We start from the raw sequence: 19,098 nt of genomic DNA, 5'->3' as shown, positions 1-19,098 counted from the left end.
GAAGGTCCTGCAAACACAGTTAGAAGCACAGACAGAAGGAAGTGCACCCAGAGACTGGGAAAGGATGATTACAAAAATAAAATCACCAGAAACCAAAGGTAGGGAAAGTGATTTTATTTTAAATTTAGTGGTGAAAATGTGTCAGTTCTGAGAATTTATATATGCTGTCTATATTTGGCACTATATTTGTCTATTTTTCTGTAGCAGTTACTGAGGTGATAATGCACATTTTTAAAGTCATCTGCCTTGACGTCTTTGAAAACCCCAGAATATAAATAATTAAATTTTCTCTGGTTATTGTTGATAACATTATATTGTGCGTTTATGAAAAAGTTGCATTACCATTACACTGGTGTACTATTATTGTAGGGGGCGGAGCTTTGTTAAGAAGTTGAGAAACCCCTGAGACAGACTATGAGCCAGCCAGGATAGATAGGGAATTTGTAACCCCTTCTGAGCTCCTTTGGTAGGAAGGGCTAAAAAAAACAAAACCCGGAATAAAAAAAAGGGAGGAAGGGGCTGCAGGACTAAAAGAGAAAGGGATAGGCCACTCTTTGGCCTACAGCCTACATTTGTTAGAGACCCTACGCCAAACTAGGCAGCCGCCTAGGGCAGCCATTTCTGAAGGACGCCCCAAAAAGCAATAAAAGCCTGACCACCAGCAGTGGGGGGTTAAAGATTCATCTGAGGAGGTCCTTTGAGCGGAACTAACCCCCCCTCCCCGGGAGTGGCTCAGGCGGGAGGGCGGCGTCCGAAGCCTCCTGCATTTCCTGCTCCGGGGAAGGAGCGGCGGGGCACGAGCAGGGGGGCTCCCCGGCGGGGCGGCCATGGCGTGTCCGGGCCCGCTGACGGCGCAGCAGCTGAGGCGGCTGGAGGAGCACCGGTACAGCGCGGCGGGCAGTTCGCTGCTCGAGCCGCCCCTGCAGCGCTACTGGAACTGGCTGGTGCAGCGGCTGCCGCTCTGGCTCGCGCCCAACGCCCTCACCGTGGCGGGCCTGCAGCTGAACGTCCTCACCACCCTGGTGCTCGTGCACTACTGCCCCACCGCCAGCGAGGAGGTAAGGGCCGGGCTGCTGCGAAAAGCCGGACTGGCCGCGGGACGCGCACCGTCGCCCTCCTAGGCCAAAAAGAATGTTCTGGTGAGAAAGAGTAAGACAGGAAGAAGACATTTCCAGGGGTCTCAAAGTCCCTCCTTGAGGGCCGCAATCCAGTCGGGTTTTCAGGATTTCCCCAATGAATATGCATGAGATCTATGTGCATGCACTGCTTTCAATGCATATTCATTGGGGAAATCCTGAAAACCCGACTGGATTGCGGCCCTCAAGGAGGGACTTTGAGACCCCTGGATTAGAGTGTCTATGTCAGGGATGGGCAACTCCGGTCCTCGAGGGCCGGAATCCAGTCAGGTTTTCAGGATTTCCCCAATGAATATGCATGAGATCTATGTGCATGCACTGCTTTCAATGCCTATTCATTGGGGAAATCCTGAAAACCCGGCTGGATTGCGGCCCTCAAGGAGGGACTTTGAGACCCCTGGATTAGAGTGTCTATGTCAGGGATGGGCAACTCCGGTCCTCGAGGGCTGGAATCCAGTCGGGTTTTCAGGATTTCCCCAATGAATAGGCATGAGATCTATGTGCATGCACTGCTTTCAATGCATAGTCATTGGGGAAATCCTGAAAACCCGACTGGATTGCCGCCCTCAAGAAGGGACTTTGAGACCCCTGGATTAGAGTGCCTATGTCAGGGATGGGCAACTCCGGTCCTCGAGGGCTGGAATCCAGTCGGGTTTTCAGGATTTCCCCAATGAATAGGCATGAGATCTATGTGCATGCACTGCTTTCAATGCATAGTCATTGGGGAAATCCTGAAAACCCGACTGGATTGCCGCCCTCAAGAAGGGACTTTGAGACCCCTGGATTAGAGTGCCTATGTCAGGGATGGGCAACTCCGGTCCTCGAGGGCTGGAATCCAGTCGGGTTTTCAGGATTTCCCCAATGAATAGGCATGAGATCTATGTGCATGCACTGCTTTCAATGCCTATTCATTGGGGAAATCCTGAAAACCCGACTGGATTGCGGCCCTCAAGGAGGGACTTTGAGACCCCTGGATTAGAGTGTCTATGTCAGGGATGGGCAACTCCGGTCCTCGAGGGCCGGAATCCAGTCGGGTTTTCAGGATTTCCCCAATGAATAGGCATGAGATCTATGTGCATGCACTGCTTTCAATGCATAGTCATTGGGGAAATCCTGAAAACCCGACTGGATTGCCGCCCTCAAGAAGGGACTTTGAGACCCCTGGATTAGAGTGCCTATGTCAGGGATGGGCAACTCCGGTCCTCGAGGGCTGGAATCCAGTCGGGTTTTCAGGATTTCCCCAATGAATAGGCATGAGATCTATGTGCATGCACTGCTTTCAATGCATAGTCATTGGGGAAATCCTGAAAACCCGACTGGATTGCCGCCCTCAAGAAGGGACTTTGAGACCCCTGGATTAGAGTGCCTATGTCAGGGATGGGCAACTCCGGTCCTCGAGGGCTGGAATCCAGTCGGGTTTTCAGGATTTCCCCAATGAATAGGCATGAGATCTATGTGCATGCACTGCTTTCAATGCCTAGTCATTGGGGAAATCCTGAAAACCCGACTGGATTGCCGCCCTCAAGAAGGGACTTTGAGACCCCTGGATTAGAGTGTCTATGTCAGGGATGGGCAACTCCGGTCCTCGAGGGCCGGAATCCAGTCGGGTTTTCAGGATTTCCCCAATGAATATGCATGAGATCTATGTGCATGCACTGCTTTCAATGCATATTCATTGGGGAAATCCTGAAAACCTGACTGGATTGCGGCCCTCAAGGAGGGACTTTGAGACCCCTGGATTAGAGTGTCTATGTCAGGGATGGGCAACTCCGGTCCTCGAGGGCCGGAATCCAGTCGGGTTTTCAGGATTTCCCCAATAAATATGCATGAGATCTATGTGCATGCACTGCTTTCAATGCATATTCATTGGGGAAATCCTGAAAACCCGACTGGATTGAGGCCCTCAAGGAGGGACTTTGAGATTCCCTGTTGTAGACGCATTTAAAGACTCGGAAGCGAATTTATATGCACCTCAACCAGACATAGGAGAACCCACACAATATTCACCCCCCCCCCCCTCCCCCAACCAAAAATGTCCAAAGAAGAAAAATGTATGATAACCTATTGGCCACTAGAGCAGCGAAACTGGACCCGCAGCTCCCCAATCTGCTGACTTCGACCACAGACTACAAAACTTTCCAAAAAGAAACAAAAACCCTACTCTTCAAAAAAAACCAAAAAACATAAAACCAAACAGGCTCTGAACTCCTCCTGCAATTACCAAATACTCCTTAACAAATTAGAAAACGCTCAAACTATTCCTTAAGTAGTTCTTAAAATCTTAACAATATGTTCTTCTTATTGTTATAACTCTTATGTAATCCGCCTTGAACCGCAAGGTAAAGGCGGAATAAAAATCACTAATGTCATGTAATATACCACTTATATCCTAAGTGGTTTGCATTCAGATACTTTATCATAGCTCCCTCTCTGTCACGGTGGCCTCAAAGGGGATTACGGTGGGGCAACGAGGGGATTAAGCGACTTGCCCAGGGTCACAAGAAGCAGCGAGGGATTTGAACCCACAGCTCGGGGTGCTGTAGCTCTAACCACCGCACCACACACTTTTATGTATCACTTCCAATCATTTTTATAGCAATGGAGCTTACAGACAGGTCAAATAGGGGTTAGGGAATTTCTCACAGAGCGAATGATAACAGACTTGGATACTTTACAGGTGAGTGGGACCATCTGAGTAAAATAAAGATCCCGCAGACCTTGCAGATCTCTACCGCACAGCCTTAAAAGAAAGTGGCCGTGGCATGGGGTCCACAGGGATCCTTGTTTTAACTTCACATTTCCCACGCATCCCACATATCTTCATCTTACCTCCCTCTAGCTAGCGGGATCTGTGAGGTCAACAGGAGTTAAAATGAGTATCCAAAGAGTGAGCAGATCTGCAGGTGTTAAAAAACAACAACAACCAAGGATCCCTGGGGACCCTATGCCACGGCTGCTTTCTTTTTAATGTCATGTGCTTTTAGTTCTGTGGGGTCCACGTTTTAACTTCTGCCTAGAGAATGACACGGTGACAAAATTCATCACCGTTCCCGTCCCCGCGGATAACCGCGGGAAATAATCCCATGTCATTTTCTAGTCTCTATTTCAACCTCAGTTCTTCTACACCAGCATTCTTCAATGCAAGGCTTGAGGGTCAGTGGTTGTGCCCAATTATACTCTGATTTTTCCCTCTCTCCTTAAAGAATGACATGAAGATGGTTTCCCACGGGGACGGTGATGAATTTTGTCACCGTGTCATTCTCTACTGCCCTTGCTGGGGGAGTGTGTGTGTGTGGGGGGTTCTGTTTGTGGTTGGGTTTGCTAGTGCTGAATACTGCATGAATTCCCTGCTGTCCTGTTGTGCCGGGCTTTTCTGCACCCCAGTGCCTCAAATGTCCTACTTGGGGGCCCCACGGATCCCGCGAGCTAAAGCGGATAATCTTAAAAAGAAAGCGAGCAAGGCAGGGTTGCTCATTTTAACTGACGTGAACATCATGGATCCCACTCACCCCTGAGGTAAGCAGATTTTTTTAAGGGCGTGCAGCAGAGATCCGCAAGGTCCATGGGATCCGCAGGTTCCTCGTTTTATCCAGTCCTGCTCTAATTCATATGTCCCATGTGTTAATTGCAGAGGCTATGCTAGACACACATCTGAGAATCAGTGCACAGCACAAGATTTATTCCAGCTTTATCCAGGACAGATAGATATGAAAAGATTACAGTTGAAATATATAAATATGACCTTTAAAATGACGTTAGTAGTACTGATCTTTATTTAACAATCTCGCCTGAAATATCAGTTGGATTAATTGCTTCTAAATTAATTGTCTAAGTAATAGCGATGACTTCATATTTTTTTGTCTGTCACTTAATGATTTAATAATAAATATTTTTGTTAAAATTATCAATTAAAAGGGAAACAATAATAATAATATTAATAATTTTATTCTTATATACCGCCTTACCGAAAAAGTTCTAGGCAGTTCACAACAAGGTGAGCTAATATATGGGATACAGATAAAATACAAATTAGAATAATGGACTTAGAAACAGATAAAGACAGAAAGCATTTACAATATAATGCAGAAAATACCGGCATAGCAGAGAAAAAAGTAATACATAGAACAGATAAAATACATCAAGTTGAATATAAGGAACTTGATTGAAAAAAATGAAGCAGAATGCATTCCAGGTTCTCTTGGATCATTATGTTGTTTAGATTGTAAGCTCTTTAGAGCAGGGACTGTTTTCTTTGTGACTCTGTACAGTGCTGCGTGCATCTGGTAGCACTATAGAAATAATTAATGGTACTGTGTTTTCCCGAAAATAAGCCCTAACATGATTTTTGGTGTAGGTCTTAATATAAGCCTTACCCCAAAAGTAAGCCCTAGTCCCCAGAAGCCTAACTTGAATGTCCCTGGATTCGCCGGCAGCAGCGTTCCCCCCCCCCCCTGCCGTCCCATCTTTCCCTCCTGACCGAACCCCGCCGACCGCGAGACCTACAAAGAGCAGTGTCGGCAGCACTCTAAACAGGCTGCTTTGTGGCCTTCTCCTGCTGGGGCATTCCATCTGCCGCATCACTGATGATGTCATCAGAATGCGGTGCACAGAAGGCCATGAAGTAACCGTGCTGCCATGAAGTAACATGTGCTGCCGACGCTGCTCTTTGAAGGGAGGTATGTAGGTCTCGTGGTCGGCGGGATTCAGATGGGAGGGTAAGCGGGGGTTCGGGGGTGGGCTGCTCAAGTATTCTGCTGCACAGAAGGGAGGGATAGAAGCTGTGCAAGGGTTCTGCTGAACAAGGGGAGGGAGGGCTAGAAAGATGTGCACAGTGCAAGGGTTCTGCTGCACAGGGAGGGAGGAATTGAAAGATGCTACAGAGGGAAGGCAAAAGGGGATGGGTGAGAGGAGAGGAAAGATGCTGCACATGTGGGGGAGAGAAAGGAAATAGGAAGAATTGGGGTGAAAGAGGAAGGGAGAGATGATCATGTACATGAAAAAATAAGACCTACCCCGAAAAAAAGTCCTAGTGCATATTTTGGGCCCAAAATTAATATAAGACATTGTCTTATTTTTGGGGAAACACGGGTAGGTGGAAACTCCTTCACATAACAAAAATGTGTCTTGGAATCCAGTCACTCCTTGGCCTACAGTCTACATTTGCTAGAGACCCTAGGGCCGGCCCGACCGTCGGGCAAAACAAGGCAATCGCCTAGGGAGCTAAAGGATGCCAGAAAGCAGTTGCAATAAAAGCAGTAGGGGGTTAAGGAACCATAAAGATGAATCTGGGAAGGTTGACGCCTGTTATCCTTTGAGTACAAACGACCCCCTGGCTACACAATGTCAGGTGATTTTGGCGAGCTGTGCACAGTTAAAAAGCAATTGAGCGTCCCATTGCCTTAACTTCTTTGTTTTCCTGTCCAATTTTTCTTGTCTGCTTTGCAATGTTACAAAATCATATGCAGCAAGATTTTGTAGGTGTGTAAGATCCATATCGCAAGAGAAAATAGTTTCCCCAGTTAATTTGCACGGGAAACTTGAGAAATTGTGTCCACCTTTCCTTCTGCCACCTTGCCCTCCGGCGCCACCTTGCCCTCCGGCATCAGATGAATTCCAGTTCACAGTGCAGTAGCCCAATAAAGTGGATGGGAAAATGCCAACAAGCCGAACCCAACCCCAACCTGATGAAACTGCAACAAATGTCTTGATAACACATTCACGATTGACTGAGTTTAAAACGTAAGAGTGACTCCTCATCCATTTTGTTTGGTACACTATGGGGCTCATGTTCAAAACAGAAAGAGGTCCAAAAATGGCATCAAGTGGCATTTGGCCGTTTTAATCGCCAAAACGTCCGAGTGCCGATTTTTTAAACTGACTTTTTAGACGTGCAAGTCATTTGCCCTCCAGTAAATCTAAAGGGGGCCAGATCAGATTTCTTTTTTTTTTTTTTAAATCTTCATTTATTCATTTTTAAACTTATAATAAGTGTGATAACATATCCATACAAATAACCATAAATATATCACTTAATAATCAACAATGATACATATAATATTCTCTTATCTCCCCCCTCCCCACCCTTATCTATCATATAATCAATACTTATACGACATGTAACAATAAAAATACCCTCCCTCCTACCCCATAATTGAACTTGTAAATTTAAGGGAAACAAGATTTTTCTAATCATTACAATACTTTGTTAATGGCTCCCAAATATCTTGAAATTTTCTGAAACAACCCTATTGTATTGCAATAAGTCTCTCCATTTTATAAATATGACATAAGAAGTTCCACCAAAAATTATAATTTAATCTATTCCAATTTTTCCAATTATATGTAATTTGTTGAATGGCAACCCCAGTCATTATAAGTAATAATTTGTTGTTATTTGTAGAAATCTGACTTTTTGCTCTCATTGCCATACCAAACAGCACAGTATCATATGATAATGCCATTGGGTTGTCTAATAAACAGTTAATTTGGTCCCAAATTGATTTCCAAAAATTCATAATGAATGGACAATAGAATAATAAATGATCTAAAGTCCCTGCTTCGAGATGACAGATTTCTAATCTGAGGAAGAAGGGATTACCTTTGAAAGCTAATCATAAACTACATTAAATTAGTCCAATAAAAAAAAGTATTATTTTTTTCCTTTGTTTTGGTTTTATTTCTACATATTACCTTGAAGAGTGGACTAATAATGGTCACCACGTTTTGTTATACATACCATATTTTTTACTCCATAAGACGCATTTTTTTTCACCCCCAAAAAGGTGGTGGAAATGTAAGTGCACCATATGAAGCGAAGATACAAATTTGTTAAGCCCGCTGCCACCGCCAAATCTTTTAAACCCCCCACCTCACCGCATATTTTAACCCCCCTGCTGTCCCCCCCCCCCCCCCGCCGCCACTGTATTAAAAAAAAAAAAGCAACAAAAACCCCCGCCACAGCTGCATCTTTAAAACCCATCCGCCCACCTGGTGCTGTTGTACCTAGTGGTCCAGCATATTTTCCCGCCAGCGGCGCACAGGCCAGAAGTGCAGAGATCGGAAGCAAGCCCTCCACGCTCCCGCCTGGGCCCGCGCCGATCTCCGAATGGCTGCAGTTCTCTCGTGGGCCTTGCGAGAACTGACTGCAGCCATTTGGAGATCGGCACGGGCCCAGGCGGACGCGCAGAGGGCTTGCTCCCGATCTCTGTGCTTCTGGCCTGTGCGCTGCTGGCTGGGAAAGAGGAGAGCCGTCTAAGGAGGGAGGCATTTAAAAAGGTACCCAGGGCACTGATCTGAATTTGAGCACCTGATTTGTAACCCGTTCTGAGCTTGTTTGGGAGGAGACGTTAAAAAATTAAATAAATATATTTTGATTGGTTGAGCAGGCAGCAGGCTGCTCAGCCAATCAAATTCAAATCAGTACTGTCAGGGCTTTCAAGGGTTCAGAGAATCCCCAGCCCAAGAGCTCTGATATTTTTTTTTTTTTTTTTTGGTTTACTTTTTGTTTGATGCCGTTTGACTGGTTGAGCAGGCTGCCTACTTAAATCAGACTGCATCCAACTGGGCTCCCTCCAATTATTCCGCAAGCAACTGAAAACCTGGCTTTTCACTAAAATGTAATTCTATCCCCACTTTTTCTTCTCTTCTATATATAAGTTCATGTAAACCTTTTTTTTTCCTTCTCTTCCTGATTAGATTTGTACTGATTAGATGGCATATTATTTTAATATTTTTTCCCCTTAAATTTACAAGTTGGATTGGGAGGGGGGGAGGGAAGAGTAAATTTATTTTACATATGGTATTAGGTATTGTTTCTAGGATAAGAAAGGGTGGGAGGGGTGGGAGATAAGAGCATATCATTTGTACCATTGAAGATTGTTAAGTGACATAATTATTGTTAATTTGTTTGAATATATTGTTGCACTTATTGTAATTTGAAAATGAATAAAGAATTTGGAAAAAAAAAAAGTTCTTGTAAACCGTGCCGAGCTCCACATCCATGGAGATGATGCGGTATATAAACTTAAGGTTTAGTTTAGTTTAGAAAGTAAATTTAAAAAAAGCAGGGCTCTTGAGCTGGGGATTCACTGAAAGCCCAGTTCTTTTTCGTGTGATTATCATCTGGAAGAGCCAGCTTAAAAACAGCAAGTTGCAAAAAAACCAAGACAAAAGGAAGTGGAGATGATCGAGCAAATGTGAGCAAGGAAACCCGCTATTTATCTCAGACGTTATGGACTCCCAATGCAAGCAGTAGTCCTTAATGTACTTGATGGTCTGAGAATCATCTGGATAAAGGATATCTTTGCGTATCGGATTCCCTTGTCCACCTTCGCTGGACCATTGCCACTCTCTTTGTCTTCTAGATCAGTGGTTCCCAACCCTGTCCTGCAGGACCACCAGCCAGTCAGGTTTTCAGGATAACCCTAATGAATATTCATGGGGCAGATTTGCATACCTCTAACCTCCATTATATAAAAAATCTCTTTCATGCATATTCATTAGGACTATCCTGAAAACCTGACTGGCTGATGGTCCTCCAGGACAGGGTTGGGGGACCACTGTCCTAGATGATTTGCATAAAATATCTCCTTAAGAGAGGCATATGGTGGACTATAAATTACGCCAGGTGTACACTTGGCAGGGCCTCTGCGTGTGCGGATCGCCGGACTTGATGGACCGAAGGTCTGATCCGGAGATGGCAGTTCTTATGTTCTTATGATGCAAAATCGAAACTTTGTGCAATCATTTGACCTAACAGTTTGACTAGAGATGCCTTTCACATTACTGTTTGTGAGCCCAGTCATCGCATTGAAAGTTTTAGTGACATCCTTATAATGACGTCTATGCTTTGTTTGTTTTTTTTCCTTTAAGGCTCCATTTTGGGCATTCCTTTTATGTGCTGTGGGACTTTTTACTTACCAGTCGCTGGATGCTATCGATGGGAAACAAGCCAGAAGAACAAACAGCTGCTCTCCTTTGGGAGAACTGTTTGACCATGGCTGTGACTCGGTGTCCACAGGTAACTAGATAGCTAGAAAGGCCAAAGGGTCATATCCACAACTTTTTCTAACAACGGGTGATGCCTATGTGTTCACTTCTCCCTCCATATTTGTGGTTTCCGTATCTACGGATTCACTTATTCACGATTTTAAACCTAAAATTCCTTTTTCTTTTTTCAGGCTATTTTAAGCCCTGTGAGCCCCCCCCCCCCCACACACACACACACTTAAGCCTTACCTGGTGGTCTAGCAGGATTTCAGGGCAGGAGTGATCTTCCCACGCTCCTGCCCCGAGCAGATCGTTCCCAGGAAATGGCTCGAGAGACTATGGGAGCTCAAGGCAGCCATTTCTTGGGAGCGATCTGCATGGGGCAGGAGCGTGGGAAGATCGCTTATGCCCCGAAAACCCGCTAGACCACTAGGTAAGGCATAATGGGGGGCTTTCAGGGCTTAAAATAGCTGGGGGAAGCAGGGGTTAGGGGCAGAACCGGCCCAAATATTATTCACGGATTTTTTAATGTTCGCGGGCTGGCTCTGCCCCTAACCACCGTGAATACGGAGGGGGAAGTGTAGTAACACAGTTCACCTGCTGCAGAACTTTAATTTGAGAGGTACATTTTAAACAGGGCAACCGACAAGTCAACCGTGCAATCTTGTAACACAGTACCACATCACTATGCAGTGAGCTGAGGACTCTATTCAAATGGGCCTACGACAGAGGTTGTAAAATCAGATTTGATTTTTGTTGCTGTGAGGTTGCGTTATTGTGCCTCACCTATTGAGTGAAACCAGTAGGAGACTGAAAACTGTAATTAAAAAGATCTATGTTTCAGTTTCCTTGGATACTTTAAACAGTACTAGTAACTTTACCATTTGTATATACCCTTATGTGAAAACTTTTTCTATGTTCTTCCAGGATCCTCAGCGGCACCACTTGGAGCTCAATTAGATCTCATTGCTCCAAGCTTTATGTGTCAACTCGTCATCGGGTCCTTATTTATTCCAGTTATATATAAACTTATTAATTTCTCTTTGCTTTTGTGTAATTAATTCATACTTAAACATTCATTTATAAGCATATTACTTAGCTTTATCGTGTGGTCTCTGGCTAGAGATTGTTATACCAACATGTTTCGCTGTTATAGCTTTATCAAAGGTGACCCCTAACTGTTATACTGCCAGAAGCTGTGACCACTATGTCCTCAGATTAGTGAAGATTAGTTGATTGTGCATATTTCATAATTCAGTTTCCTTGGAGACATCAGGGAACAAGTATGTCCTTTTGACTACAAAAGACTTGATCCGTTTTAGAAAAATAAGTTCTAAGGACCACATTTGTCTAGTTCCTTAGCAAAAAGTCGCCAAGAGGACAGCCCATGAGGAAATTGCATCGGAAGAAGATTTCAGAAATATAGCTAAATATAGCTAAATCAAGACTTAAAGCGTTACATCTGAAAATGCTTTGCAATTCTACTCCCCCTTTTTACTAAGCTATGGTAGAGGTTTCTGCCGTGGCCCGGAGTGCTAAATGCTATGACGCTCGTTAAGAGCGTCGGAGCAGCTTGGAAGCATCTAGCGTTCCAGACCACATTAAAAACCTCTATCGCGGCGCAGTAAAAGGTTGGGGGGGGGGTGTTTAAATATAATACCCACCTTATAGACAAAACAAACTTTTAAAAATAGTTTTTGGACCCTTCAGAGGTGACACTATTGAAACTGAAATAAACCTTCTGTTTAGAGCAGTGGTTCTTAACCTGGGTTCGACCGAGTCAGGGGTTCGGTGAGTCAGTCTCATGGGTTCGGCGGAGGTCAAAACACACCTCCGACTCGTATAGCTCTTCGGTCACGTTCAATCATCTATCAGTTATTCAGTGATTTTGATCAAGACTGATCGTGTACTCGGTTTCTTGATTCTATCAATCAACAGCAGAAGTCACACTGATTTGCAGTAAATTTCATTATTATGTTATTATTATTTGAAATATAGGAGAACTTTTTTGTTTTCAAAATTGATATTATTTTTTCCCTCACTGTATACCTATGTTTTGAATTTGTAAAAATCATATTTTATTTTTCCAATAAAGAAGGGTTCGGTGAACACGCATATGAAACTGGTGGGGTTCAGTACCTCCAACAAGGTTAAGAACCACTGGTTTAGAGGGACACACCATATATCTTCGTCCATTTTATAGTTTCATTTTTCTAGCTTTCAGTTTAATAACATAACATAACATCGTACTTCTTGACCACGTAACCATAAGTTCTACAAAGTTTACAAAAGATTATAAACTAAAGACAATTTAATGATGGCAGGAAAATTATTTGACCAAGTATTTGGAAGAAAGATGAGTTTTCAATTGGTTCTGAAATGTTTATAAGAACAAGCTCCAAGCAATAACAATCAAAATTCTTTATCGGGGGAAGCCGCTTGGAATGCTAGAGTATGGCCAAGAAATTTCTTGCTTTTACAGCCCTGTACTGGTGGAAAAGTAAACAGGGCATGAGATCTTCTACTATATTTGTACGATGCTAAAGAAAATCTATTGGCCATGTAAAACGGAGCGGTATCATACATAACCTTATACAGAAACAACCCAACTTAAACAAGACACGAGCCTCCATTGGAAGCCAATGCAACTCACAATAAAATGGAGTTACATGGTCATACTTTTAGAGACTGTAGATCATTCTAAACGCTGTATTCTGAATCAATATAAGTCTGGCCATGTTAGGTAAACAATGTTGCAATAGTCAAAAAGACTCAGTAACAAAGATGGAACCAGAAGTTTAAAAACAGAAAACTCAAAGTACAGTCTAATGGAACGCAATTCCATAACGTGTAATAGCCCTTATGTACCACAGCATCTGTCTGTTTTTTCATGGTCAGATGCTGATCCAGAACGACTCCCAATATTTTAATTGTTGGTCGAATTGTATATAATGTTGAATTTATACTGATTTATGGCTCGTGAATGATCTTATGCAGTGACACAACAAAAAGCTTCGTTTTATCGGGGTTAAGTTTAAAATCCTGCATCCAAGAATTCATCAATTTCAACACGGACTCAATTTTATGAGAAATATGGGACAGAACTGTGCCACAAGGTATAACAATTGTAATATCATCGGCGTAGCTGAACAGTTCTATACCCATAACCCAAGGAAGAGAGATATACATTAAATAATGTGGGAGAAAATGGGGAACCCTGAGGTACACCACTCAGGTTTTTCCAATTAAAGGAGAACTGATTATTAAACTTAACCTGATAGAGTCTGGATTCCAAGAACCCTGTAAACCACAGGAGAACATTGCCCTGTAGACCAAAAGCATCCAAACAAGTCTACCAAATCAAAGGCCCTACTTAAGTCAAACTGAAGTACCAATGCACTATTAACCCTTGTTCAGTAGACTATTTAGACCAGGCTACTTTTAAAATGACCAAGTCAAAATGATCTACCAACAATAAAATTTTAAAAAACTCAAAGCACACTGTACGCAGAGAAAATGTTAATTATCATATTCAGGGTTTTGTTTTTTTTCAAAGGGGTCAAGGCAGATGACATTAAAATATGCAATGTCACCTCAGTAACAACTATACAAAAATAGACAAATATACCCCTCCTTTTTTTATTTCTTTATTTATTTTAAAACTTTCAATAAGTAATTCATTATACAATCATATACACTATAATAATACTCCCTTTTTACTAAACCACGATAGCAGTTTTTAGCGCAGGGAGCTGAATTCCCCGCGCTGCTCTTGACGCTCATAGGCTCCCTGCGTTAAAGTCCACTACTGCGGTTTAGTAAAAGGGGGCTATAGTGCAAAATATAGACAGCAAATATAAATTCTCAAAATGGACACATTTTGATCACTAAATTTAAAATAAAATTGTTTTTCCTACCTTTGTTGTCTGGTGATTTCACGAGTCTCTGGTTGCACTTTCTTCTTCTGACTGTGCATGCAATATTTCTTCCTTCCTTTCTGCCTCCTACATGCTTCGTCTCCTCCAGACCTCATTCCATTCCCCAACCAACATCTCTGTCCTTCCATGAGTCCAACTTTTTCTTCCTTTCTCCCTGCCCCCTCCCCTTTCATTCTTCCTGTCTCCCTGCCCCCTTTCTTTCTTTTTTTCTTTCTATCTCCCCTTTTTTTCTCCCCAAGCCACCACCGGGGCTGTCGTCTGGAAACAGGCCCCCTAAACCACTGCTGCCGAGTTCTCCCTGTTTCCCAATGCAGCAACAGGCCAGCAGCCTTCCCCTCCCCCCCACATCAATTCTGATGTCGGAGAGGAAGTTCCGGGCCAGCCAGGCTGGCTTGTCTGGCGCTTCCGTAGTTGCTGCTGGCCTGTTGTGGCATCAGGGAACAGAGAGAATGCAAAGGTAATGTGAATCTCACGATCGACTCGCGTTGCCTTTGCGATCGACCTTTTGGGCACCCCTGATGGTCTAATAGTGTAGCCAACACTCTTTCAGTGCTGAAATAGGTTCTAAAACCTGATTGGGAATCATGCAGTAAGGAGTGTTGCTCAAGATATTTTGTTAGCTGGATTTGAACTAGACCATGATTTTCACAAAAAAGGGATTAGATGCAATAGGTCTATAGTTAGTTGGTAATGAAATAGATTGTTTGATGTTTTTAATTATTGGCGTAATAATTATTACCTTCCTCTTGTGGAAATATTCCTGCTTCTAGAGTTAGATAGTCATTCAAATACCTCATCCTGATAGCTACTGAGAACAAGTGAAATGGCCCTTGGGGAGCTGTGTTGCTTTCAACAATGGAGTATGGGAACTGAAAAACAAGGAAAGTGGAGTGGGGAATGGGTTGGATAGGATAAAGGCGCTAAAGGGTTTGTTGAAAGACAGCAATTGCAGAGTTTAGCCTACAGAGGGCTTAGATTCTAAAGAACTAAATTAGAGGGAAAAGCTCTCTCTCTCTCTCTCCCTGAACTAGTTCTGCCTGATTCAAATCAATTCACTGGTTCGATTCGTTTTCTTAAAAAAATCATCTCATTGATTCAGTGAGTCCTGAGTCTCCTGAAATACATCCAGGTCTCCTAAAGCAGTGGTGGCGGAGGCAGGCTGTGAACAGGCTACTCCTGGCCTGCCCCGCCTTCCCTCTGCCGCATCACTAATGACGTTGCTCATGACGCCAATAGTAAAAAGGATCACTGCTAATAAGTATAAGGGAGATTAAGGCAGAACAAACACACACATTATTACTACTACTACTTATCACTTATATAGTATTGAAAGTAGTACATTTTGACATTTATACAGTCCCTGCTCGGAAGACAGACATGACATCAGAACCCAAGGGGAGTTAGGAGTGGAAAGCAATCTCGAAGAGGTGGCCTTTTAACTGGGCCTTGGACACTGCCAGAGACTGAGCTAGCCGTAGGGATTCGGGCAGCTTGTTCCAAGCATACGGCGCAGCAAGGCAGAAGGGGGCGGAGTCTGGAGTTGGCAGTTCAAGAGAAGTGCACAGATAGGAGGGACATACCAGCAGAGCGGAGCTCACGGGGGAGGGGGAGATAAGTGAAGAGAGATAGAGAGGGGCAGCTGAGTGAGTGCATTTGGAGTTTGAATTGTATTTGGAAAGAGATGGGAAGCCAATGAAGTGATGTTAGGAGGTAATTCAAACATTTTCCCTGTCTGTCCCGGTGGGCTCACAATCTTATCTAATGCACCTGGTGCAGTGGAGGATTAATGCTGGGTTTTACTAAACGATGGTAGAGGTTAAATGCTCTGAAACTGAAAGAATTCCTATGAGCGTCAGAGCATTTAACCTGCCGCTCGCGGCATTTAGTAAAAGGAGCCCTAAGTGACTTGCCAAGGGTCATATGGAGCAGCTTGGGGTTTTGAACCCATAACCCACACACTCCTCCAAGCATGTTACAGCCTATACATATTTACCACCTGTCAGGAGAGGCATTCCCAGGAATGGGATTGGGGAAAGTTTGGCATGTATCGTATATATTCAAATATAAGTTGAGACCCCCATCCCCCCCCCAAAAAGAGGACAAGTGGTTGGCTCGAATATAAGTCGGGCAGCTTAATACTCAAGTGCCCTGCCCTGTCAGGCTCTGCACCCAGCCCCCTTCCCTCCCAACCCCTGTCAGGCTCTGCACCTAGCCCCCTTCCCTCCCAACCCCTGTCAGGCTCTGCACCCAGCCCCCTTCCCTCCCAACCCCTGTCAGGCTCTGCACCTAGCCCCCTTCCCTCCCAACCCCTGTCAGGCTCTGCACCCAGCCCCCTTCCCTCCAAACCCCTGTCAGGCTCTGCACCCTGTTCCCCACTCCTTGCCCTGTCCTCCTACCTCCTCTGCTAATCCCTGGGGGTGCAGCGGGCAGCAGTGAGCTTTCCATGCTCCTGTTAACCAGGTCGATGGTGGCTGCTGTGGGATCCAGTTTCTTCCGCCGCTGAGCAGCAACAAGCAGGAGCATGCTTTGGTGCTCCTGCTTGGCGCTGAGCGGCTTCTTGATTTCAAGGCAGCAGAGTTGCTTCCACCAGCAGCAGATTGTACTGAGATTAGATGTATTTAGTGAAGCGTAAACAGTGCAGGAGGAAAACATTTGTGCCACGGTGGTAGTTTCATTTCTTTAGAGTGAATTGTCTGGGCTCAGTATGAATCATTTTGTAGGGAGTTCAGTTGGGCTTTCCCTGGCCTGACTCGGCTTCATCATTTTCCACTTGTTCTAGGTATATTATTTGGCATTAATCACAGGGTGATTGATGTATGTCTGTTAAGGGTTCTGTACATTTTTAAATGATCAGTAGTCTGAAATGGGAATTGGTTCCTTCCTTTCCGTACTTGGCCATCAAACCAGTAGCAACTGACAGGAAGTTTTAACTTACAGTAGGACAGTTCATTCTTATTGTTCAGGAATTATATAAGGTTCGGACACAGTCAAACTCTAATACTATTTATGCTATTTTTCTGATGAAAGTTGGGTCCATTTATTTGGTTGTGGGGGGGGGGATTACTTGGGGTTTGATATGGTCCATTGCATTGTATCTAGTTGATCATTTTTCCTTTCCAGTCGGTCTATACTCTATAGTACTGTTTTCTTTGTGGACCTGTTTATATTTTGTCAATAAAAAAAGATTTAAAGTAATGTACAGTAGAACGCCGATTATCTGGCAGAGAGCAGTTCAGATAATGAAGAATCTAGATGATTGAAAAGAGCACACACTTTGAGCATTATTTTTTTTTGTTTTCTACTGTACTTTTGACATTCCATATGCAATGCTATTAGAATCGCAACAAAAACACAGTTTTCTCATCTCTTTATTTTCAGACTTTCAAAACGGTTTGGCTACTTTGCTAACTGCACGTGTGTCTTCCTTGCAGTGTTTGTTGCAATTGGAACCACAATCGCGGTTCGGCTGGGAACTAATCCAGACTGGCTATTTTTCTGTTCTTTTGTGGGAATGTTCATGTTCTATTGTGCTCACTGGCAGACCTACGTATCTGGGACATTGAAGTTTGGAAAGTAAGTAAGCTTTATGCACTCTGATTCACTTGTTACTTCCAGGTCCTGCGACTAGGAAGTGACGTCGGAGGGAAAGCCAAAGCCGGCACAGGCGGCAAGTTGGAGATGCTGCTCATGCCGGGGAAGCTAAACAGGTATGGGGGTAGGGAAGGGGTGTGCACATGGGAGGAAAGGAGCAAGGGAGGGGCAGAAAAGAGGGCAAGGGGGGCATCACCCACCCTCGCTACACCAGTGCCTGGCAGAAACCCAAATAGTAGCAACATTCCATGCTACTGATCCCAGGGCAAGCAGTGGCTTCCTCCATGTCTATCTCAATAGCTTAGAAAATATAGAAACATGATGGCAGATAAAGGCCAAATGGCCCATCTGCAGTAATCATTATCTCCTCCTCTCCCTATTGGCAAAGGCTCTTAACATTTGCATCTCCTCTTCCTATAGGCTAAGGCTCTTTACACCTGCATTGTGAGGTCATAGAACTTTATGGTTATAGAAACATTGGAGGGTATTTTTGTGAATTTTGTATAGAAACATTGTAACATGATGGCAGATAAAGGCCAAATGGCCCATCTGCAGTAACCATTATCTCCTCCTCTCCCTATTGGCAAAGGCTCTTAACATTTGCATCTCCTCTTCCTATAGGCTAAGGCTCTTTACACCTGCATTGTGAGGTCATAGAGCTTTATGGTTATAGAAACATTGGAGGGTGTTTTTGTGAATTTTGTATAGAAACATTGTAACATGATGGCAGATAAAGGCCAAATGGCCCATCTAGTCTGCCCATCCGCAGTAACCATTATCTCCTTCTCTGTTCGAGAGATCCCACTTGCCTATCTCAGGCCCTTTTGAATTCAGACACAGTCTCTGTCTTCACCACCTCTTCCGAGAGACTGTTCCACGCATCAACCACCCTTTCTGCAAAAAAGTATTTCCTTAGATTACTCCAGAGCTTATCACCTCTTAACTTCATCCTATGCCCTCCCATTGCAGTTTCCTTTCAAATGAAAGACTTGACTCATGCGCATTTACATTACATAGGTATTAGGTAATGGATTTTTCCTCCAGGAACTTTTTCAAACCTTTTTTAAATCCAGCTGACCCACTTCCCTCCTTCCCCTCTCTTGCCCTTTCTCCCCATTGTTCCCACATCCCTTAAGTTAACTCAACTTGTACCCCACTAATCTTCTGTAAACCGCATACAACTTAACGGTATTGCGGTATATAAACTGTTATTATTATTATTCTTATTATTAATTGTTGGTACCATATCCTCTGGCATTCAGTTCCAGAGCTTAACTGTTTGTTGAGTGAAATAATTTCTTCATATTTGTTTTAAAGGTAACTCAATGTCTCCCAGTCTTTGCAATTTTTGAGTAAAAAATGTATTAACTTTTACTTGTTCTACACCACTCACGGTTTTGTAGACCTCAATAATATCTCCTCTCAGCTGTTTCTTTTCCAAGCTA

At 43.8% G+C, this 19,098-nt stretch overlaps 1 protein-coding gene across 1 annotated transcript in view; it reads left to right on the top strand.

Annotated features, from left to right (window-relative positions):
* The first annotated feature begins 631 nt into the window (after positions 1 to 631).
* Positions 632 to 19,098, top strand: part of CHPT1 (choline phosphotransferase 1) — a 53,079-nt gene continuing 34,612 nt past the window's right edge. Inside the window, exons 1-3 of the mRNA XM_033953311.1 lie at positions 632 to 1,058; positions 10,008 to 10,155; positions 17,494 to 17,635. Of these exons, the coding sequence (XP_033809202.1) occupies positions 828 to 1,058; positions 10,008 to 10,155; positions 17,494 to 17,635 (521 nt within the window). The 5' untranslated portion in view covers positions 632 to 827. The remainder of the gene's footprint in view (positions 1,059 to 10,007; positions 10,156 to 17,493; positions 17,636 to 19,098) is intronic.

The sequence above is a fragment of the Geotrypetes seraphini genome, chromosome 7 (assembly GCF_902459505.1).
Source record: "Geotrypetes seraphini chromosome 7, aGeoSer1.1, whole genome shotgun sequence".
NCBI classification, from domain to species: Eukaryota; Metazoa; Chordata; class Amphibia; order Gymnophiona; family Dermophiidae; genus Geotrypetes; species Geotrypetes seraphini.
This window is presented reverse-complemented; position numbering and strand designations above follow the sequence as displayed.